The 24,970-nt window shown below is 44.3% G+C and overlaps 1 protein-coding gene across 5 annotated transcripts in view; it reads right to left on the minus strand.

Annotated features, from left to right (window-relative positions):
• Positions 1-3,780: 3,780 nt before the first annotated feature.
• Positions 3,781-24,970, minus strand: part of EHF (ETS homologous factor) — a 42,839-nt gene continuing 21,649 nt past the window's right edge. For 2 of the 5 annotated variants that reach the window (XM_082342940.1, XM_082342939.1), the window contains exons 2-9: positions 24,629-24,728; positions 20,738-20,983; positions 18,474-18,536; positions 15,742-15,810; positions 15,555-15,623; positions 10,074-10,136; positions 8,313-8,508; positions 3,781-8,212 (exon numbers count right to left, since the gene is read on the minus strand). In XM_082342940.1, coding sequence (XP_082199066.1) covers positions 8,113-8,212; positions 8,313-8,508; positions 10,074-10,136; positions 15,555-15,623; positions 15,742-15,810; positions 18,474-18,536; positions 20,738-20,983; positions 24,629-24,725 — 903 coding nt within the window. In that variant the 5' untranslated portion in view covers positions 24,726-24,728 and the 3' untranslated portion in view covers positions 3,781-8,112. The remainder of the gene's footprint in view (positions 8,213-8,312; positions 8,509-10,073; positions 10,137-15,554; positions 15,624-15,741; positions 15,811-18,473; positions 18,537-20,737; positions 20,984-24,628; positions 24,729-24,970) is intronic. The other 3 variants (XM_082342941.1, XM_082342943.1, XM_082342942.1) reach the window with 3 other exon arrangements.

A 24,970-nucleotide genomic window follows, 5' to 3' on the forward strand; every position in this document is an offset into this window, starting at 1 on the left:
CTTTCAGTGGGGCATTTTCAGTGACTTGATATGAACAGAGGTCAGATCATGACAGTTAACAGAAGAGAATTGAAGTATAAGGAAATAGAGAGTCTATGGGTAAACTACTCACTCAAAGAGTTGGTCTTGAAAAGAAGGAAGAGAATGGTATTGGTGGCATTTATGGTCGACAGTGGGCAGTGCCAGCCATTTCTATTTGGGTACCTTTCATTTCCCTTCCCATTTCAGTGATTTCCCCTCCATACCAATATTCTCAACCGGAAAGCCACATCCTTGGAACATTCACATTAATGACTATGAGGTATTTGTGGGGTTTGGAGATAAGAATACTCAAATCCTCCCACTCCAAGTCTCCACTGACAGCATGGAACTTGTTTGCACTTGTAGATACTGTCACCATTCCAGCAAACACAGAGATATTTGCTTTGGATCTTTATTATTTTTTTTGTTCTCTAGAATTCAGGGTCACCTCTGGTTTCTAAGGCTTACTGTATCTTATTTTACTGTTGGTTAGTTTTGCTCACTATCTTTCCACCCTTACCCCATCCTCCCAGGTCAAATTCTAGAGAAAGGCTGTCCAATAGAACTTTCTTCGATTATGGAAATGTTCTATATCTGCATGTCCAATACAGGAACCATTAGTCATATGTGGCTATGCAGCATTTGGAATCTGGGTAGTGCAATTAAGAAGCCAAAATTTCGGCTAGGACAACAGAAGAATTTATATTTTAATTTTATTTAAACATTAATTTAAAAATATGACACATTTAAATGTTCGGAAAACAAGTATGTTTGGAAAAAATCAAGTATATGAGTCAAATAATTTGATTATAAAATTTATGAAATCTAGATACAGATCAAGTCTTTCCAATCAATATTTAACATGTGTTCAGGAAGTGTAAAATGCACACCAGATTTTACAAACTTAATATGAAACCTTTTTCTTATTTCATAAAATATCTCATTATTAATATATTAACTAATTTTAAAATGACAATATTTTTATATATTAGATTTTAAAATATATTATTATAAGTAATTTCACCTATTTCTTTTTACTGGTTAAAGGGAAAATTGGAAAATTTCAAATTACATATGTGACTCATTTTATTTTCATCAGAGAGTTAATTTAAGCTATTATTTAGATATTAAAGAGCAGATTTGACAAATCCTCCTATTCTGTAGGTATATGAATATAATTTCATAATGTTATTGACTTATGATGCTTTACATTAAAACAGAATAGAGTTTTAAAAAAAGCCACATTTCATTTACATAATTTTCGCTAACTTAAATAGCCACATGTGGCTAGCACCCGTATTTTTGGACAGGTAGTTCTAAAGTTAAAATTCAGGAGAGTTCATAGTTCCCAAAGAGAAGACACTCTGCAAGTTCTTTGTGATTACTGAGAAATGCATCAATGCAAATAAATAATTCCCAGGGCAATGAGGGAATTTCTTCTCAATTAAAAAAAAAAGGAATATATACAAAGTAGGCCAAGTTTGATGTGCTTGAATATTATCAGCATACTAATTTAGCCCAAACATGAAAATACTGCTTCTTGTAAATCAGAAAGGTAATCTCTAAAGATCATCATTTCCCTAAGTGTGTTCTAAAGGGTGCTGATTTCATGAAGTCTTCTTTGATGAAAAAGGTGCATTGTCAAATAGGCTTGGAAAATCGGGAACACTTTTTTCCCTCTCCTATAGATTCACAATACACATCATAACACAAAGGCTCTGGGAAATCCTACAGTAAATAACTCTGTGATACATTGTTTGACTCACTTTCTCCAATGTTATTTAACCATGAAACTCTGTATGTGTGTGTGTGCGTGTGTGTGTGTGTAAAACATTAGTGTTTTGACACACTAGAGAAATATTAAGGTTAAGAGTATGGACTTTGGGGGAATTCCCTGGAGGGCCAGCGGTAAGGACTCGGTGCTTTCACTGCGGGGCTGTGGCCCGGGTTCAATCCCTGGTCAGGGAACTAAGATCCTGCAAGCCACACGGTGAGGCCAAAAAAAAAAAAGTATGGACTTTGGGAAAAAGAGAGCTGGGTGAACAATGCCAGTTCTACCACTTACTACTAGCTGTGTGACCTTGAGAAAGTCATTTAATCTTTCTGACCTTCATTTCCTTCATTTGAAAATTGGAGATAGTATCTATAAATAGCAGGCTTGCATGAGGATTAAATGTAATAGTGTATGCAAAGAACATATCATAGTTCCTGGGATCAAGTGGATCTTCCCCAAATGGTTAGCTATTATTATTTTCATTATGACTTTTATTTATTTATTTATTTATTTATTTATTTATTTATTGGCTGTATTGGGTCTTTGTTGCTGCTCGCGGGCTTTCTCTAGTTGCGGCAAGCGGGGGCTACTCTCCGTTGCAGTGCGCGGGCTTCCCATTGCGGTGGCTTCTCTTGTTCTGGAGCACAGGCTCTAGGCATGCATGCTTCAGTAGGTGTGGCACGCGGGCTCAGTAGTTGTGGCTCGCAGGCTCTAGAGTGCAGGCTCAGTAGTTGTGGCACACGGGCTTGGTTGCTCCGTGACATGTGGGATCTTCCCGGACCAGGGCTCGAACCCGTGTCCCCTGCACTGGCAGGCGGATTCTTAACCACTGCGTTACCAAGGAAGTCCCTCGCTATGACTTCTTAAGTGACTGAAGGACTGAGACTTTCTGGGCCCCAGGAGAAATATGTTATGAACTGGTAGAGCTCATTTCTTTTTTTTTTTTTTTTTAATTTATTTATTGATTGATTTTTTTGGGTGTGTTGGGTCTTCGTTTCTGTGCGAGGGCTTTCTCTAGTTGTGGCAAGTGGGGGCCACTCTTCATCGCGGTGCACGGGCCTCTCACTATCGCGGCCTCTCTTGTTGCGGAGCACAGGCTCCAGACGCGCAGCTTCAGTAGTTGTGGCTCACGGGCCCAGTTGCTCCGCAGCATGTGGGCTCTTCCCAGACCAGGGCTCGAACCCGTGTCCCCTGCATTGGCAGGCAGATTCTCAACCACTGCGCCACCAGGGAAGCCCCTAGAGCTCATTTCTTGCCTGGAAATATTTTTACCTGTTTTACTGGAAACCTGGATGTAAGAGTGATCTTTTCTGCCTCCCTTTGTTCATCCTTCACTAAGAATGTACACTCAGCATCAGATGCTCTCCATCTCACTCAAAAGAAAAACCAGAGCCTTCAAAATGACCTCCAAGTTCTGTGTGATCTGGCCTGCCAGGGCCTCTCTAACATTATTTCCTACTACTGCTGAGTCTACTCTGGCAAACACACACGGGCCCTGCTGTTCCTTGGACATGTCAGGAACACGCGTCAGGAACCTCAGGAACTTTGCACCTGCTGGTCCCTCCAGTAGGGTACCATTCCCCCAGCCATCTTCATGGCTCCTTTCCTTCTACCCTTCTTAACCCTGCCTAAACTTGCAATCAACCCTACATACTCCATCCAGCACACTTTACTCCTCTTCCTTGCTCTACATTTCTTGACTACACATCTGATATGCTATGTTTGTTTGTTAATATTTTGTTTCTTGTCTGTTTCCATCCAATAGAACATAAACTTCACGAGAGCAGAATTTTTTTTTGTCTCTTTCATTCTTTGCCATAACTCAGTACCTAGGACAGTGCCTGGCACATGGTAGTAGATGCTCAGTAGATAAATGCATATTGAGTAACTACATGCAGAAACTGCATATGTTGTGTTGCTAAGTGCATTCCCTCGAAGCCTGGTTTTGAATGACTTGTTGAAGCATGAAGCACACAGTTACAGGCTAGTTTCTGTGGTTTTTATTAGTGTTTTCTGGGACCCATCAAACCAAAAAACCGTATTTTGAAAAATATAATTCTTTCATAAAACAGAAATACTCAGTTTGAATTTAACACAGTTTCAAGGGCAAGATTTCTGATTTTTAAAAAAATAGCAGCAGTAGGGTTGCTTCCCACAAATTGTCAACCCAGAAGCCAGATGGGAAGAAAAGCAAGAATTAGGCATATAGTTACAGAAAGATTAATCCCAATTAAGCTAAACTTGTGAAGGCTTATACATTTTAGTGGTTCGTGAGGCCCAGTCTCAACACGTTTTTATTAAATGTTCTCTCTATCTCTTATTCCAGAAATGGAATACTGAGAAGCAATGCTGAGCTTAATTCAACTCCGATAATTGTGATTGCTGTGTTCTTTCTTTCACACGGGAAGTATCCATCCAATGGGCTCCTATGGAGTACCCATTACACCCCACATAGTTAGATAAGCTCCTCACAAATATGGTTCCATGCTGTGAACACAGTAGGCACTCGATAAACTTTTTTTAACTATAGAAGAATAATATAATTGCCTTTCCCTCTTACTATTTTAACTTTTCCTACACTTTATACATTGGAAAAACAACACACTTGCAAAACTAAAATCTAACATGCATGACTAACCTTATCAAAAGATCCCTCAATGTTTTTCAAAACAAACAAAAAAATACAAACCAACCCCAAAATACTAAAACTTAGAACTGCTTTACACTTAAATAGCAATTTACATCATATAAACACATTCATAATCTTCATTGGTTTAAACAGGTTCAAGGTTCATGACTGGCTTCTTAGACCAGATAAGTCTCACAGTTCCTAATAAGGTGACAGAATTCTCACACAACATATGTTGACTTGCAGAACCAAATAACCTGTTTTGATTTTATTTCAGCACAGGTAGGAAGGCAAAGTAAAGAGTCTCACAGTAAAATGTTCACCTGATAGATAATATGTCCTTGAAGTTTTGGCTGTTGTGCTCTTCGTCCAGTGAAGAAAACAATTTACATCACGATTATGGACATGGCTTCCCAATCCGAGGAGTCTTCCAGAAGACAGTCATTCATTAACTCAACATATTGTTATTGAGGACCTGTCTCATGTTAGATACTGGGAAAACAATATTGCTAAGATATCATCCCTGCCCTCAAAGAGCTTACGGTCTAGCAAGGTAAGAGTTTAAAGAAGGACAAGCACATTCAAAGGAAAACTCATTGCCCGGGTCTGCCCTGCTCAGAAAGCAAGTTCAAGAAGCTGTAAGTATGTCCCTGGGCGTCAGGGCTTTGCTCGTTTCATCAAGTCAAATATCTAGAAGCCTCAGATGATCTGAGTCTGGTAAAGTCTTAACAATACCTTTCCTGCCTCAGGTTCCCAGGAAAAAAACAAATAAGAGCCCAAGCCTTTAGTTTAAGGAGAGTTTAAGGAGACCATGCGTAGTGACCATAAGAGCATCGGCTCAGACGAGCTTCTCAAGTGAGAAGCTGTGAGTTGCCAAAAGAAGGGGGCTTCACCTGGTGCTGACTTGTCTCTGGGATTTTGCTTTCCCTTGCAACACCGGGGGGAAGGATTCTGTTCACACCCCGAATTGGTATGGCTCGATTACCTTGAGTTCTCCAAGTCATGAACAGCACACAGAAAATGCATCAAACTCAAGCCAAGACAATAGAGAGATATGCTGAGAACTTAATACACCCACCTATTTATGCAGGAACCGGGTGCCAAGAAACCGTCACTTTCAACAAATAACACAATCTGTTAATTATCTGCAGAGCGTTCCAGTCAGTACGCCCCAGACTCAGTACCAAGCAGGGACTGCTCTTCAATGGAGAGGGTGAGGAAAGAGCCAAGACCAATTTGGAGGAATGTGAGAAACTTACACGTTTGTGGAAGAGCAAGGTCGGAGAAGGATCCAGGCTGCCTAGATGATGAACAGGCCAAGCCAGAGAAGAAACAGCAGAGAGCGAATTAGCAGACACCCCTAATAACTTCACACAATTCAGACACACACAGTCACACAAACATCCATGTGTTTATACTAATTCAAATATCTGGAGGTTTAATTCATTCTGTGGGAAGTATAGTCAACTGCTGGGAAAGCCTCATAGTTCTTTAGTCTTCCTTGGAGAGCAAGGTGTGTCTTTCATGCAGGAATGTCTCAGATCTGTGCTGCTCACCTTCATTTCTCTCAGTTCCCTCAGTAACTGTGACTTGACAACACTGAGTAGCACCCAAGTCAGGCAGAGAGAAAAACAACTCGGTTGTACCTTCAGAAGGTCATTCATCTCACTAAGCTGTGCTCCAAGGTCACTGGCCATAATGGCTCTCATTATAATTAGGACAAATTCTTAATTCTTCATACTTCCAACCTTCTGAATACATTACAGACACTCTGCAACCTTTGACTATGACTCGCTTGCCTGAGTTGAGGAAGGCACTGCAGGAGGTGTTCCATCAGTGGATGAGACGAGCCCCCTCTTATTGGTACATGTCTTCATTCCCATATTATGCTCAAGATAGAGAGGCAGGAGGGAGGAGAAAGCCAAGGACATGGGGAGCTGAAAAGAAAAGCTGCAAAAGGGATCTGGATGTTCAAACTCACTTTCAAAGTGTCTACAGGCTCAAGTTCCTCCCAGATTTCAGGGTCTGGCGATAAGTTTTCAGGGACCCAGAACAACGCCATCATTGGAGAAGTCTCCAACTCCTTCCTGACCATAGATCCTGAACTGAGTTTTCTGTTTTTCTCTTCCATCCTTCCTTTCTTTTCTTTGTCCTTTTTTTTTTTTTTTTTTTTTTTTTAACATTCTTCTGGATGCAAATCTAGGCAAGACATCATTCACTTTGGAATGAGTTAAGATGAGACAGGAAAGAGATTATCCAAAAGAGGAAAGATTATAAGAACTAACATCTGCAAAGATTTTCCCCTGGAACTAACTTCCTCTCTCTCACACACACACTCTTTTTCTCTCCTCTCAGTGTTTCCTTCTGCAATATAATTTTTACTCTGTTTTGTAATTCTAGTGCAAATGTGTTCTATTGTTAGCCCTTGTTTAATTTATCAGAGTCTAGCTCTCATCTCAGGTTCTGAAAAGAAATCCCTCTAGCTATTTCAACCCATTGTCCAAACATTTTAAAAATGAAAAATAGGTTGACTTTAAAGTCTTGCTTTTGCTTCAGTCTAGGGATTTTTTGTTGTTGTTGCTCTGAGAATAAATCACCATCTTCATCTTGACTAGCTAAATCAGTGGTTCTCCCTCCCCTCCAGCCCCGGGGACATTTGGTAATGTCTAGAGACATTTTTGGTTGTCATAACTTCGAGGACCAGAGTGCTATTGGCACCTAGTGGGTAGAGATCATAGACACTGCTAAACATCCCAAAACACACAGGACAGCCAAATAATACACAACAAAGAATAATTCAGCCAAAAATATCAATTGTGCTAACTGGGAAACCACAGGACAACGGGAGTACAAGAGCAAACTCATAACTACCTCCCTTTTCCCACTTATTTTTAAGCAACTGGGATAAAAATAACCAAAGCCGGACCTTCTCTTAAGTAACTCAAAGTGAGCAGAGGTGGCAATTGAAGTTTTTCACCAATCATCCAAGGGGGAGGAGGGAAGATAGACTTGGCACCAGGTAAATCATTCCTGAATGAGTATAAAGCCCCCTCCACCATTATTCTTCTCTGATTTAAGCATAAAAGTCATGTGATTATGCAGTGATTTCAGTCCACTGTGGATTGTGGAAGTCTTCATTCTTCACTCACTGACTCCTGAAGGTCAGGGTAGAATTCTCAGCATCCTTCTGGTTCATCCCACCAATCGGAGACCCTGGAGTTCATCCTAGCGACCACGCCCACCTCTCTTGACGAGGCCACGAAGATGCTATGTGCGGAGGACACGTCACCTTTTCCTAAATCATTTTGCATATAAAAACTTTTAATGCCGTCTGATTTTTTTTTTTTTTTTCTTTCTCCTTAGCAAGAAGCACATGGCTACAGACTCTGTTCTTGCAGTGGAAAAGAACTTCACAACAGAGGCAAAAACAAATCACAACCACATACAGTGTCATATTTCACAGAAAACTGTGTACGTTTGTTCCCCATATAGGACATACTTCAAAGTAACAAAATAATTCTATCAACTGTCATGTTCCTTCTTCCTGTTAGAAGTGGATGTATTTTTTTCCCCGTCATGGTACATAAATATCAGACAAAAGTAGTCTTTGAAATATTTACGTCCAGGGACTTCTTGGTTGGTTATCATTTGGGATGTGTTTAGGTTTGTGTTCAATGTGTCAGCAGCTTCAGTTTTCATTTTCCCTCCATCCGCGTGCATTCTTCCCAAATTTATATACCAGTCTTCGTCCATCCACACGTTCCAGAATTTCTCTTTTGTAGTAATATCTGTAACAAAACACATTGCATAAGGTGGCTGGTCTGATTAAGACAGCCGGGGGAATAACTGGTCACACGGCCTTATGTTTGGAGACGGGAAACTCCTCACCTCATGGCTCGGCTGAGTTTTTCGTAGGTCATGCTGCTGTTGTTTTTCTTTTTCCCCCATAGCTGGGCCACAGCCTCTGATTTCAAGAACCTGAAGATGCCCTCAGACCGGTCTTCCCACTTGATTAACCCTGGATTCTTGTCTGGGTTCAGGAGGATGTCGCGGATGAATTCCCATAAGTGAGTCCCTCGCGGATCTGAGGCAAAGTAGAAAAAGGAGTTTATTCATGGCTGAAGTCACCGCAAAGAAAGGGCTAGAGGAAGCCTAGAGTTGAAACATCTTACATCAAGTCAGAGATACTCGATTCCATGCTACCCACCTGTGATGCCAAATCACAGAATCCCCACTGGGTAGTTAAGAATGAACTAGCACAGTTTTTTAATTTTACAAATCAGAAAGCTGAAGCATGGAGAATTTCACTGACTTGACCAAGGTCGCACAGCTAACTAGTGGCAAAGCCAAGACAAAAGAATACGTCTTACATAGAGAACAGATTTGTGTTTGCCAAGGGGGCACGGGTTGGGAGAGGCGGCGGAGTGGGAGGTCAGGGTTAGCAGATGTAAGCTATTATATGGAATGGATAAACAACAAGGTCCTACTGTATAGCACAGGGAACTATATTCAATATCCTGTGATAAACAATAATAAAAAATATTTTAAAAAAGAACGTATATATATGTATAACTGAATCACTTTGCCTTACAGCAGAAATTAACACAACATTGTAAATCAACTGTACTTCAATAAAAAGAAATAAATTTTAAAAATAGGTTTTAGATCTCCTAGGCTAGGAGGAGTATCTTCTAAATATGGTTGACAGATTGGTGGGTATTCATTTCAACTTGTTACTTCCCAGGAGAGCAACGGCTCAACCACTTTTATTCAGAATCTCTTTTATTTAGAACCTCAACCAATTAGACGGCTGCCACCCCGCAACTGTGTGTCAGCCAAATGCGCATCGGTAGGGTTTTAGAATTCTAACTCATAGAATATATTGGGGCAGGGTCTCACAGGGGTTGCGGGGGCCAATTTGAAAATGAAACAGCTACTGTAATGAAATTAGCAACCAAATTCAATTCTACCCCCACTGGATTTGTGACACACAACTCCCTCCCACACCCAATTTGAAGGGCTGTGTTCATTCAGTTCTGTGGGATGACCTGGAATAGCAGATAGCAGATAGCAGTCCAACTCCTTACAATTTCCAGATTATACCACCTTGATTTCTTTCCGTGTCCTCCCCACCCCCCCACCTCCACGTCTCTGATATTTCATACACTTTCATAAGGTTTTATTATCGGGGGAAATACAACTCCCCAAAAGCACTGTTGAATCTTAAGAATAAACAGTATTTCTTGGAACAATAACTCCACAAAAGTAAGAAGCCAACATTCAGCAAAAGAAAAAAAGAATACACCCTCAGCTGTTTCTTCCCATCTTTCTCCTCTTCCCACCCTTTTTTCTGGAGAAAGGGAAATTGCTCACCCTATGCCTGCAAGTTCTCGTTCACTGATGTCTCAGTTTTAGCACAAAGAGAACAGAATGAGGAGGAAATATCCACGGGGGCTCCACTTTGAGAAACGACTGCAGAGGGGGTTACTTAGCCAGCAAGTGATGCCTCTCTTTTCACACCCTACCCAGTCTGAGGTGAAGAAATGCAGGCAGCAGGCAGAGGCAATATTTGTCTAAAAACTGGTGGCCTCCAGTTACTCTCCACTCAAGGGGAAGGGCCAGGAGGCATCTGAAAGCCAGCCAACTTACTGTGCTTTTTGGTGTGGGACTTTGTTGGTTGGTCTTGCTGCTTTTTCATATCAGGCGACTCTGCTAAAGAGAAAAATGAGAACTGCTTCATTTCTCTATTTCCTACAATTATCATCTTCATCCATTCATCCACTCATTTCACCAGTATTTATTGAGCACCTACTACATGCCTGGCACTGTTCAGGTAGGTGGTCGTGTCCAAAACAAAACAGAGATGATAAGTGCTCTGGAGAAAAAATTTCAGGGTAAGAAATAGGGGTAGAAGTATGGAGATGAGAATAATTTTGCCATTAAATATAAGGTGGTCACAGAAGACGTCTCTGATAAGGGGACCAGAAAGGTGTGAGGGAGACAGCCATACAGAGAGCTTGTGGAAGAGCTTTCCACGCCTGAGAATAGTAAGTGCAAAGGCCCTGAGGTCAGTGTGCATAGAATAGAAGGAAGCCAGTGTGGCTGTGAACAAGGGGCAGAGGGGAGCAGGTGAGGCTCAGATCACTAAGGCCTTGTAGGACTTTTTGAGGATTTTAGCTCTTATTCTGTGAGAGATGGGAAGCCATTGAAGGATTTATTTTTTATTTTTTTATTTTTATTTTTTTTAATTTATTTATTTTTGGCTGCGTTGGGTCTTCTTTGCTGCCCGCGGGCTTTTTCTAGTTGAGGCGAGCAGGGGCTACTCTTCATTGCAGTGCACAGGCTTCTCATTACAGTGGCTTCTTGTTGCGGAGCACGGACTCTAGACGCGTGGGCTTCAGTAGTTGTGGCACGCAGGCTCAGTAGTTGTGGCTCGCGGCCTCTAGAGCGCAGGCTCAGTAGTTGTGGTGCCGGGCTTAGTTGCTCTGCGGCATGTGGAATCTTCCCGGACCAGGGATCGAACACATGTCCCCTGCATTGGCAGGCGGATTCTTAACCACTGCACCACCAGGGAAGTCCCCACTGAAGGATTTAGGTCATTGAAAAGTTTTAGGTTTATATATATATATATATATATATATATATATATAGGATACAAAAATGTAAACATTTATAACAAAGAAAGATGACTTTTAAGCCAGAGGAGTGCCTTTTTTGGCATGCAAAGTTACCTTTTAATCAGCCTGACAAAGGGGCCATTGACTGGCCTGAGCTCAGTACAGAGGGCCACAGTGGACTATGGAAACACAGATTAGTTTAACAAATGACTCATTATGGTAACCCTTGAGATTATTAACAAAGAGGAGATGACAGAGGCAAATCTGTGAAATAAAACTTGTTAAAGAGAAAACTAAATGATCTAGCAGTGGGTGTGTGTGTGTGTCAGTGGGCACTTCAAGTGTCAGGAAAACTAAAGCAGATCTTACCAAAAAAAATTCCCACAATCAAAAATCTGCCAACTTGAATCCAGGACAGCCCCTAAGTGGTAGCCAATCCTGATAAGAAATTGGACCAGTATATTGCATCCCTTCTGTGTACATTACATCAGGGCTCCCTAACTTAAGGTTTGCTGACCCATGTGTGGACTTCAAGGGCATTTCAGACTGACTGAAACCGCAGGCAAAGGAAGAGGGTCCACAGCTTTCAAGATTGTCAACAGTGATCCGATATTCAATAAAGTTTGAATACCATTAGCTCCTAAGGAAAATGGTTAAGAAGACTAGCTCCTGTTTCTTGACCACTTACTATGTACCAGGCACTGTGGTCAGCACTTTACATGAATCACCTGATTTGATTCACACAATCATCCTATGAAGAAGGTACTAGCAGGATCCAGAGGTTTTACTCATAACCACTATTCTATGTCATTTCCAAAGATGGTGCCACATAACAGATTTCATAAACGTCTTCCCTGCCGAGAATCAGCTTCAGTTCTGCAACCCACTAGTTAGTGGGGAAGAGTCATTCCAATTTGATGATTCTCTATTTCCCCGCGTGCATGGATGCATTCACCTATCTGATCCCCCAGATTGTCACAACTCAGAGCTCCCAGCAGTTTGAAAGTCGTGGTGGGATAGATGAGAGCGTTCTAATAAGATCTGGTTAGAAGAGAAACCTCTTTTTCTGGTTAAATGCGCCACCACCCTCCCCCGCCCCGCCGCCCCTCCCCCTCAACATTGTCAGCAGGAGGGTTTGCACCTGACTTGGATTTCTCTGAAACCTGAATGAACAAATTCGCAGGAAATGCAAGGAGACTCCACTCTCCCTCCCTGTAGGTTTCAGGGTGAGGTTGCGACATCCCATCAGGATGTGACAATATTGCGACAGGTTGGCACCCACCCCGGTTTCCAAGTGATACATCACTCTGACAGGGCCACGTTGTTCTGCAGACAAAGAGTGGCATTTACCCAGCAGGCCACAAGCAAAGCTCATTTTCAAATGGCATCCAGGAGGGATGCAGGGCCATTATTTCAGAGCCAGCATTGAACTCAGAAAAACCTGAGTATAGGTGTCTCTCAGCTTTTTGGCCTCAATCATTGTTTAGGGGTTGCAAACTCATGTAATGCAAGAATCAGATACTTTGGGGGCTTAAGGTACCTTTATGAATAAAATGGAAACCTTGGCCCCTCTCCCCAGAAAAAGGCACATATGTGTACACTCGTGAAATTCTGCAACAATTTCAGGAGTATGTGGGTCACTTAGGAGTCCATGGACTCCAGATTAAGAACCCCCAGACCAGCTACACCACGAGGAAATGTTCTCTTTGAGATGTCAGCCATTTACCCAAGCTAGACTTCCATCCAGCTTAAGAAAGACCTCCCGCGAAAAAAATTCCCCAAATAAAAATGTGTGCATCATCGTATGCAAGAATATGCAGCCAAAGGCAAAAGAAACTTGAATTTCTTCCAGCCTCTTCTTCCAGCCCCCAGGGCGTGGGGGACAAGCTGTGGAATCACCCACCTGCCTCAGCGCTAAAATCTTTTGATCTGAAACCTTACCTTAATATGATGGCCTTGCCCCCTGTATCTTCCCCTGGCCCCAAAATAAAAGTCAAAACCTTTGAAGTTAGCCTCGTGGTTAAGTGATTCATCCTTATAAAATAATGGCTTGCTTTGGGGAAACTGTCCAGCTTGGCCTTCTCCTGCTCCACTCCCAGGCACCTGAGGTCAAGGTCCAGTCCAGACGGGGCAGCACCAAGGCACAAGTTTATGATGAGTTCCAGAGCGTGACTTCATCTAAGCTGCTTCACAAGAAGCAAAGATTAGAAGCATTTGCATATGATTCAGCTGTGAGCCATTTCTTTACGGGATATACAAATTTCAGTGTTATAATAGACCATGCCACCCTCGCTCTAGGCTCAGCGAGTCGGTAAATAAACACATCAATCCCGAGTTAGCGTGATTGGCTCGAGGACTATCGGGCAGATCAGGAACACTGACGGCGGCCATTTTATGAAATGAGCAGATGACAGAGAAATCAAAACAGAGCCCGCTTCCCCACCTGTGTTTATCAGCGAGGGCATCAGTTTACATGTGGCCTCGCCTCAGCGCGGCTTGTGACTTGCACTAAAACACATAAAGATACTTAACTGCGCTCCATTTCATGGGAGCTGGAAATCTAAAGACTCAGACAAATGACAAGGGTCTTTGCGGGGGCGGGGGGGGGGGGTTGGTTCTGGTCCCGTCCAGTAGAGACTAAACTATTCTGAAAGGAATTGATCCTTACAAGGCTGTAATTAACTATCCTACCTGGAAGGCTGTTACCCCAAAGAATTTACCAACCCAGACACTGAAATGATTCTTAAAGTGATCATTCTGATCGGGGTCCTGGATGGCTTATCTCATTTTCCAGCCTGTGTTACAATTTCGGGATAGGAATCTGGAGTAAGGTGATCAAGAATCAAGGGGGGTGCAGGAGAGCAGATTTGTAAAGCCCATCTGAAGAAGGACTATTCAAAAGTAGAATAGTCGCACTCAGGAGACAGTGAGTTCCCTGTTACTACAAATATGAAAGCCGACATTGGTCCCTGTTGATTGGGAGATTCCAGCAGGTTAAGTCAGGATGCAGGAGACAGCAGGGTGGCCTGGCTGTGAGGGCAGCAGAGTTGTTGATTATGGCTTTTCGTTTCCCAGGTGCCTAGAGACCTAACCATCCCTGAGGCTCAGGAAGTGGTTGGTTCAACTTTATTCTTCCTTGGAATCTTCTGCCCTAAGCCAAAGACCCAGGACATGGGAGATGACACCTTAGGAGGTGTGTCAGGAAGTCAGAGGGTGACCAGGGTGGTTTCTTCAGCTCTGAAAACCTTGGTCTTGACTGAGTGACAACGATTGCCACAGAAATTTTACCCTGGCTGGCTCAGATCCCCCAGCACGGCAAATCCACTGCAGAACCTTTCCAGTGTTTGATCTAGTTCCCTAATTTCAGCAAATACTTAGTGACACATAATGCGATGGGCCTCTGTGTGGAGGGGGAGGTCGAGAAATGAATTGGCCTCCATTCTTAACCTCAATTCCAGAAGCATTTACCCTGGCTCCCAGCCCTGTCTTATTCAAAGGGCTTGACCCGAACAAAACCTCAAACCAAAAGCTTTCATTTTTTCAGTTCTCAAAAGCACACTCAACAAAATCAAAAAAAAAAAAAAAGGAAGGAGGAGGGGTTGTTTTTTGATTCTTCCTTTCACAGACACTCTTTTAAATCCCAGTCCTGAAGTTGCCCCAAATCCAATTCCAGGAAAAGACAGATTCACTTGTGACAGGTCTAAGCTTCATTTCACAGAGCCAAACAGATTCACAAATTCGCACCGAGATCAAGGGACAGCACGAAACCCTCTCTTCACCTCCCCCATGCACTCATTCCTACCAATGGACCTATTTGTAAGTGGACAAGGGGAAGTAATCTGAAATACAATCGGAAAGCTCCTCTCCCAGACTCCCAACAGACCAACCCTCCCACTCAGTGTAACCTTGATTGAGAGTCATGGGTAGCCCCCAGATGCATCAATCCTAACCAAACACAACTCATATGAACATAATTCATAACGTGCAGGTGGTCTGACTAATTAGAGAGTCCTGATGAGCCAACAAGGTCAGACTTTAAAACTGACCTGTGATTCCCAGGGTTCCAGAAGTTTTCAGCTACTGCCCCTCCACCCAGAGACCATCATCCCAGGTTCACTGACCTCTGAATTCCACTGTTAGACATTCTTTCTCTAAAGCCAAAGACAGCTTGTTGAAAATTAAATAGAGCCTTCTCCCCCATAAGTATACCCACATATGAATAATTTTATTGGATAATTTCACAAAAGCAAGTTTTTACTGAAAAGAGAGTTTCTGTTGTCACAGAGAGTGACTTGGTTTCACAGGAGCAAAACACATTTCCTAGAAGCATCCTTGCTGGTCATTTTCAATGTACAAATATGGGCCCCAAAGCAGATTCTTTATAAACCTTTCCTAGCCTTTTAATGGGAAAGACTCCAGCAAAGTTGGAAATGTAAGGCATTGGTAATTCTCATTAATTCACGGCAAGCACTTGCAGGAGGCACACTCAGCCTCGGATGTCAGGACAACTTACCAATGGGAAGGTGACCGCTGGTTGTCATGGAGATCTGGGCCCGGCAGAAAGTTTTGCTGTCCAACAACTCTGTGGCAATGAAAACATAAAGGACATTAAGAGTCCCCTCCTTACAATATAAATTTTTGGCTGTTAGAAAACCAGAATAAGAATGTAAAAGGGTCTTAAGCGTTGGGGAGTTAGTTACCTACTGTGCTACCATAGTTGGTGTCATATAAATAGTTTTCTTCTTTCCAGGTGTTCATGATGGAAGGGTCTACAAAGGACAGAAAATGGGAATGTCAGCAATCACCTTCCCCAGGTGAGGAGTTTGCCTTTTCTTACTCGCTGTTCATCAAAGAGGTGTGGGACAAGGGGGTGGTTCTCAGAGAGAAGAGATAAGATTCTGCTTCAGCCACATGTTACCTTATAATAATGTTACCTCAGTTTTCTTCCAGGGCCCTAGGGGAGATGGACTTTGTTACGGCCCCATGCAGGTGTTCTACACCTGTTGCATTTTGAGGGAAGTGAGAGAAGTTGCAACAGTGGGATCCTGTCCTAGACCAATGCTTTCCTGAGGATATTCCCAGTCTGCACTTGGGGGGGTCCAGGAGCCTGGTGTTGTCTTACATTCTACTATATTGTCACCAGAATATTTTTATACTAGTAAAAAAAATGGTAGGGACAAAATAATTTCATGATTAATGAGCATCTTTTCCTAGTAACATTTTCCTGGGAGAATTAATGATGTTTCTTTAAGAAAAAGTCTGCTCAGTCTTATCACAGAGTCTTTGTTGCTAAAATCCAGAGAGAAACTCTCCTCAAGTTGGGTGACAGCCCCCTCCCTCCAGGATTTCTCCAATATGATTAAGGGGTGACATAAAATTTTCAAAACAAAACTAAGGAGAAGGAGATAAGAGTGTTACCAAATCAAATAAACAGGTTTTAAGAGTAGGGCCTCATTGCTTCATCTAGGAAAAGTTCTCTCTCTCTCTCTCTCTTCAGTGTGCTGGGTAAGCACGTCTCCTGACTCTTCAGATTTCAGACTCCAAGGAAACTCCCCTCCACCTACCCTAAATGAAGCCCGACTCCTACACACCCCTCACCTCTGGGCTGATCTCCAACAGAAGCTTCTTCTTTCCTGGCTGGCCAAGAGCTGTGAGACCTGGCAGGAGCTGTCACCTCATCCCCACCAGGAACTTCCTGCTCTCCCCTCGTCACAGACAGAGGCTGCCCTCAGCTCCCTCCTGCCCAGCCTCTGAATTTCAGGGTCGGGGTGGTAAGCCACTGGCCGAGTTTCATTTTGTTTTTGTAGCATAAATGGTATAAAAACCTGACTCACTGGCTAAGTCCTCCTGTTTACGACATAGGGATTTAGCTGGTATTTGAACTAATAGCTACGTGTTTGGGCACCCCAAGCCTGATCTCTTAGGGGTTACACCCTCTGTCCTCGTTGGGTCACCTTATACACCTGTTGTTGTCTCTGAAAACAAACAGAACCAATAAGGTTTGGGGGTGTTGGCCCCTGTATGAGCCTCCTTTCCCCTCCTCCCAGGGTGGAGCTTCTTCCCCACCCTTCGGCTCAGCTTTTCTGAACTGGCAACATGAGGATGTCTGGATGGTCAAGGAGGAATTGTCAAGTACTTGGGACCTCTCCAGTACCAACCTGGCTCCTCCGCTGGGCTATCTGTCCAGTCAACAGTGGGGATTAGGGGTCAGGGGGCACCATCCTCTCGGCCAAGTCCTGTGCCTGCCTCTAGGGCAGTCACGCCCGTAAAGCATAGACCATCTGGGTAACTCAACCCTGGTCTCTGGGGGGAAGGGCAGGGCTAGGAATACCTAATTAACATGTTCAGCAGCTACTGTTTTTTCTTTAATAATGGTAGACCAGCCCCCTTATAAAAGAGTAAATAATGCATGGGGCCAATTTCTGCCCCTAGTGACTCACAAATCACCCCAGGTCAAATACAGTCCTTGGTGACTGGCACGCAACCTGCAGGGAGGCCTGAGGCAAACTCGGTGGTTGGTCCATGTGGCCCACATTCTCACTGATGTGGACATGGGGAGTGACCTTGGAGCAGTGGCTGCTCCTATGGACTTGGGGGGACTTGCAGAGCTCTCCCTAGACTAAGAGGTCATAGGCCAAAGGTCACTATGCAAAGACCTCTGATTGGTACAAGGCTCTAGGGCACAACTTCTTGAGGCAGATACTGCCCCCTGCAAGTCCCTAGGGGAGACAGACAGTCCCCAGGAGAGAGACATTGGGACAGAGGAAGGAGGGATGATTAGGCAGATGAAGGAGAACAAAAATGAATGTAGCTACTCTGGGACTGCAGACCCTACTCAGAGCTCAGAATAGTGGCTTTTGTCTAAAAGCGTACTTAAGGCAGGAGTCAGTTCCACAGCTGCCTTTGGACACCCCTACAGAAACTCCAAGTTCCCCAGAAACTGTAGTAACTACAACACAGAGTCCGAATCTTCCTCCTCCTTGTGAAACACACTCCCTCCAAGGGAGGAGGGAGAGAGGAGACACTGACCTTTCCTCTTCTCTCCCCTTGCTTCTCCTAACTTGGCCAAGTGCAATCCCCTGACTCTTTGTGGTGACAAGAAAGCCCACTTAGACTCTGCATTTTCTGGGCTCCTGGATCAGAGCCTGGATGTTCCCTTGACCAACCATGGGAAGCAGAGAAGTGTGGGCAGAATTAGGCTCACCATCAACCTTAGAAATCAGAAATTGTCGGCAGTCATTGGTCCCAAGGACGAGGGATGAGGCTCATGGCTGCCTGGCCCAGTGGAGACAGCCAGGGAAGAGACATCCCTGGGTTTCCTGCCAAAGTCCTGGCTCCGTCCTGCTCCCACACTCTCCCTCACACTCCCTCCCAGTTGTCCTCCGTGGGCCTTTGCCTACCAAGTTGGCTCCCTTCATCTGCCACGACTCACCGGTTTGTTCGGTCTTGACAATGACATTGTGTGTGGACTGGAATAGGTCACTGCTGCACTGGCCTGTGAAGGACAGATTGGGAAACTCAGGGCAGGCCCACGTGGAGCCAAAGTGTGATGCTTGACCAAGGACGAAGCTGGCTTCATGGAAGAGCTTCTGACAATCCCGCAGCATGATCACCCTTCTTTGCTTCTGGGAGGGGGCTTCCCTCTCTGGATCTATAATCTCAAGCCTGGGGCCCTTGACCTAGAAAATCAGTAGCTAGGGCACCAACATCAGATGGAATTATTTGGCCTTGTGTAGAGAAGGCATCCAGTATGAAGGAAATAGAACTTTAGAAGTTGAAAGACCAGTTTTTCCACTAATAGCTGCAAGGTACTTCACCTTTCTTCATCTTGGTTTCCTCAACTGTATATTTAGGGGATTAAACTAGATAAAGTCATTAGATTTCCTCTAAGGTGCTTTCCCATACTAAGATTTGATACAAAATGCAAAGAAAACACAAGGAAAACCACCTTAATTCTTCTTTGATCTTAAATTTAATCAAACCCCTTTTGATTAGATCTAATCTATGAGCTATGTCTGGATAAGTGCAGTGATTCTTCCCTTGTTTATGCCTGGCAACTTCTCTCCAGATGTATCATATATACATGTGAATTCATTTCATATGTTTTTCCTGCCCACCCAGATTATAAGTATCTCAGGAGCAGAGGTCATGCTTTAATGTCTCTGACCTTCAGTTTTCCCAGATGAAAACTGCCCCTGTCAAATGGGTGCAATATTTATTTTCTCATAAGGTCACCAAATGAATCAATTCACTTAGAGTCCTTGTATAAGTAAATACTCAATAAATGTAGGTTAGTAGAATGTCTACAAAAAGGCAAACAACGAAACAAAGGTGAGAAATCTGGCCATTAGGCATTCAGAGGCACCAGCAGCGTGCAAGTCATGGAAGGCCAAAGATGGAAGGTCAAAGGTGGAAGGTCAAGGATGGCCACATCACCTCCCACGCTTCCCTGCCTTAAGCTTCAATCAGGGCAAAGCTTTAAAGGAGCGGATTTAATTGGAGGTGGGGAGGTAAATACTTTTAATTCTTCAAGTGTAAGTCTGCTCTTTCTGAAGATTCCTGGGGGTTATTTTTAGAGCTTTGTTTGGTTTGGTTCTCGTAAAAGAAAAATGAGCAACCACCTCTGTGAGGTGGGTGGGAAGTAGGGAGTGCCCAGGAGCTGAATGAGGTCATCTCAAATGGCCACCACTTCTGCCCGCTCCGAAGCCAGACGTTGGGTTCTCTTCAGTGTTGATGGCAGCTATCTGGATCTGAATCTGGTTCATAGCCCTGGAGCTCATGCTTCCCAAAGCCCCAGCTACATGCCCAAACACAGATTCTGCTTAGACAGACATGCCCATTCTGATGTGGACAGGACAGCTCACTATTCGTACATATCACTGCTTTCCAAACTAGTTCTCAGAGGAGCTAGTTTTTATAACCATTATCAGAAGCACCTTAGGCCAGTGTCAAGGACATTCTGCAAGATAGTTGTCTACCCTACCAGCTCTTACAAGCCAGTGTAGCACGCGTGCATGTGTGAATAAACTATCACCAATGGACAGCCTTTAAACGATGCCTGTCTATGTGCTAGGTGAGGCCTCAGGAAAGACACCTGGGGCTCTAGGGCAGCACCAATCCCAGAAATCACTGCAGAAACATCCCAAACATGTCCAGACCATTCGTTTTAAGCCTTTTTTCGATTCAGGACCTTTTAAAAATCTGTTGTAATATCGTAAGCTTTCTCCCCTCCCAAAAAACAAACTAGATCTAATTTTGCCTATTTTCTTACCACACTTAAGTCCCATCTTAAGAACCTAGGTGTAGAAATTTTTTCTAAAAAATAGCCATGATGATCTTAACAAGCAAGGGATTGGGAATGAAACAATTGAACCCCATTTGCAAGAGAAAGAAGTGGTTTTCTGAGAGTACCAAGTATCCTGTGAATACCCAGCTAACCTTTGTCTCCTTGGAAATTAACCATGTAAGGAGAGAATTACATTATGCTGGATTTGTATGGGATTAGACACACCTTGTACCCTAGGCTTCAAGCCTGTCCTCTCACCTCCCTTCTACTTCTCTGTCTCAGGAAACAGTAATTTGGAGGTGAGACCATCCTTGGATGGCCCTAAACAGGAACCCTGCCAGCTGTGGAGTCTCTGCTCTTCCCAGCTGGCTCCTAGCAGGGCAGAGAGACAGAGACAGAGACAGAGTTACCATTCCACTTGAGATGCTGCAAGTTGCTGTAGAGGAGCTGTCCCGCTGTCCCCGCCGCCCGGGTGAACTCCTGCAGACTCATGCTGCAGAGGTGCTCGCCGTTGATGTCAAACTCCTGGAAAGGGATGCAGCTGGCGTCCAGCTGGTTGGTGTCCAGGAGGTGCTGGAGCCACTCCCACACCTGGTACTTGGTCCAGTACTGAGGATGGATTTCATGCCACTGGCCTCCAAAAAACCCGCTGGAAACTGCAAAACAGGAGTCGGCCCTGTGAGTGACCCGTGTTTGTTTCTGAGCATGAACCCAGACATGGGGATGCCCTTCTGGCTGCCAGACGTCACAGGGGTCACAACCACCCTCTGCGTGCATCCGTGGGGATTGGAGCGTGAGATGGGCTCTGGAGAGGAGGCTCTAGGAAATGCAATTCTTTCCCCAGTTGTGGTGGGAGCCAATCATTCAGCCTCCGTAGATCTTCATTTTGTTCTCCATACACTTACCCCTGAGCTCTGGATGAGGACACAACACTTGAAATGCTCTGAGATCATGAGCTCTTTCCCCACCTCCCACAAACTACCATGAAAGGTAAAGCATTGCTACAGTTTCAACAGAGTATTAGCTTCTTGTCCACACCCACATAGTTCTCTCCTTCTTCTCCCTCTCTCTCTCCCATTTATTTCTCATTTATTTCCCATTTACACACTCATATATACACATACATACCCAAAACTCAGACCATCTTCAACCAAAAATGAAGCTTGAGACTCAGGTTCTTTTCTCTGTGATGCCTTTGCTGCTCCCCAAAGTGGTCCAGATGATTCATGTGCTCACTGAGCTGACATCCTCCCACCCCATACTGGTTATTATAGCCACTAGGATGTCACTTCCCTACTCAGCTACCTTCAGCAATTTCCCTTTATCCACTGAAATTAGGCCCAAAACTGCCAAGTCAGGCATTAAGGCTCTTCACTAACTATTCCTCAAGTGACCTTTTGCCTTTTTTCTATGTTGTTCTTTCAGCCCGGTTTGTATTCTACCTATCACTCCCTGTTGAATTTCTACCCAGCTTGCTGACCCTGACCACCCCCATAAAGCCATCGCAGACCCCCCTGACTGACTGCTGAGGGCTGCTGTCCTCTGAATCTCCAGGAGATGCACTTTACATTTCTCCTAATGACGTTTGTCATGTTCTGCCTCTCTTGATGGGTCTCTAACTACAGTCCTGCTCTCCTTTGTAAATTGTATGCTCAAGGTCATGGACTCTGTCTTACCCATCCTTGTATCTCCCATAAAAACTACCTCAGAGACTTTGCCATCATAGGTACTGTCTCTCTATTTCTTTAGTAAATTTGGGGCTGAAGAAGAAATAACTTGGGAACTTGGAAGAGTTGTGAGGTGCATTCACAAGATGGTTAATTCAAGTACCGGTGAAGAAGAGGAGTTCATTTAAGCCAATAAATATTACTGAGCTCACTATGGGCTAACCATCTATGTATGTGACTCTCATACTCACTTAAGAGAACATGACTAAATCAGCCCCAAATCCTGGAGGGATGGAGAAGAGAGAACCAGCCTCTGGTGGCATGTAACCAGACTGAGAGACCTTACGATCCCCTTGAAAGCATGGGCCAAAGGAATGAGCTCTCTAGTGGGAAAGGTGAGGGGCAAGGACAAGGGGAAAACCCTATTATAGCCCACCAAGCTGAAGGAGGGGAAATCCAGCTGAGCATGACACACAGATATTCCCTAAGGATGGACCAATAGAGGAAAACGTAGCAAAAGAAAATGGTCCCTAACTTTTTCTTCAAGGTCATGCTAGATCAGTACTTCCCAAACTCTAATGTGATTATGAATCACCAGGGAATATGGTTCAAATGCAGATTCTGATTCCATAGACCTGGGGTGAGGCCTGAGTTTCTGCATTCCTAACAAGCTTCCCCAGGATGATTATGATGCTGGTCAGTGGATACAGTTTGAATGGCAAGGAGCTACAGAGCTTCAAAAGGTTTGATCCCCATAATGCCTATGGCCTAGGCCTCAACACCCCAGGAGGTAAGGCTGAAGGGGGAATGTTTCCAACCCGGTCCCACCTGCCACTCATATTGTGTGCCTTACTCCTCATTCCTCATGGCCACACAAAAGCAGGCCTAAACCCTCAGCCTGGGCCCTAAAGGAGAAGCCAACAGTGGAGGGGGAAGGGGCAGGGACTGGACGAATCTAGTCCCAAAATTTAATTACATAGAAATATTCCCTAATACACCAACACACAGAGCCTAGACCGGATGTCTCTATTTCCTCCCTACTTTTTGGTGTCCCACCAATGCAGCTATTTAAGGGTGGGCTACATTTTTTGCAGCTCCCCAAGTCTTTGTTCTTTTATTTTTTAATTAATTGTGTTGTTATGACCTTGCAGCTCCGGGTTTGTAAACAGGAGACAACAACTCTCAATAACCCCACACCAGGCCTGCGGTACTTTCTTCTCTCAGTGTCACGTGACCCAGATGAGAGGATACTTCCTGACAGTGCAGCCTGTTAGAACTTGGCAGAACCCGAGAATTTTGTCTAAAGTTGACCAGGGGAGACTCCCCATCAGCCAGGCGACTCATCAGATTCCTGAAGCTTTGGGAAAAGCACTGAAAATTGTATGAGTTCAGCTCCTCTCTGGCATTCAACTGGCCTCCCCCATCAATCATGACCAGGAGCTGGGCCTTCTCTGGGGCCTCCAGAAGTTAGAGAGTAAAAAAGTGATGTTTAAATTCCACTCCCTGCTGACTACACTCCAGAGCAAACCAGAGGGTTGCTGCCTTAATCGAGGGTCCTAGGGCCTGGCATCCAAAAGATTTTGCAGCCTAAAGAGCTTTTCCCTGTTTGGAATCATCCTTCGAGGTCCCCACAAGGAATCTGAGTCCTGCCACAGGGAAGGTCATGCCCAGAAAAGGCAGGAGTTCAGAAGCACAGGTGATCAATAAGAGAAGGTCACCCATCCCTGCTTTTGATCATGTGTGGCTGGGCTTCAAAACTGGAAGGTGGAGCTGCCCACGGATCGTCCACTTCTTGGAGAATGCACCCCTTCCATCAGCCTCCCACTGCTGCTTCCCAGATTCTGTTCACCGATGGCCCATTTACATTTTCTCAAGGGAAGCAAGCACAGCAGAGTCTCTGGGGAGGAGATTAGCAGCAGGTATGGGATGGGAGAAGGCCCAGAGCTCCCTACACCCACTGCGGTTCGGTGCACAGCCGTCTACGCAAACTGAACACCTTCACAATGGGGTGCGGTGCCCTGATTCAGCAGCACCTTTATTCAGTCCAGCTTCTACAGTCAGCCATGGGCTTGATCACCAAACCCTCTATAAGCCCCACCACCAGGCCCTCCTTCTAGTCAATCGGTTGTAGATTAAAGCACCAAAGGCAGGCACATGGTCTCCTAACGACTCTCCCCTCCCTTTACAAAGGGAGGTCACCAGAAGATGAAATAGAAAGATTCAGCTGCTACAACTCTCTTCTCCTTAACTTCCACGCTTCCATGTGACACACACACATATACACACACGCACACACAGTTTTCCATCCTATCCTATCTTGATATCCCAGCCAACACTATTAAAGTTGGCCTTCCTTTGGGGTGTCTCTTCTATCACCCTCTCTGCCAGGCTACCAACCTGGACCTTTGAATATTGGGAGAAAACCATGGAATATCTCAAATGGGCTTCTGGCTGGGGCCCTGGGGGGCCTGTGAGGACCTCCAGCATGAAGAAGAGTTTTCTCCAGTCACCCTGGTCCCCACACCCCCCGGCTGAATAAAACCTGTATTTTTCATTAAGTTGGGAAACGAAGCCTAATTAAAGCCAAGGAAGAATCCCCATGGGGAGTGACACTGACCCCGCGCGGCCCCTTACCATTGCACGTGGGGTAGCTGTCTGTCCAGGCCGGCTGCTGGTGGAGGAGGTTGTTGCTGGGATTGAGATTCATTACACCACTTCCTTCCAGAATCATGATCTGTAAGGGGATCAAACAGGCCGTTCAGCCAGTGCCTCTTGGACAAACATCATTTGAGAGTATAGATCATAGAGTGAATTTAGGAAGGAAGAAAGAATTTGGTCCTTCCATCCATTGCCTGCGAAGCATGTTGCCACAGCCCTTTCAGTAAAAGCAAAACTCACTGGCAATTAAAAATTTCCAGGTTCGATTTTCATATGCATGAGGCAAGTTTTTATAGCCACCCATTCACAAATGAATAA

This window comes from Balaenoptera borealis (genome assembly GCF_965194805.1).
Source record: "Balaenoptera borealis genome assembly, chromosome: 11".
In the NCBI taxonomy this organism is placed as follows: Eukaryota; Metazoa; Chordata; class Mammalia; order Artiodactyla; family Balaenopteridae; genus Balaenoptera; species Balaenoptera borealis.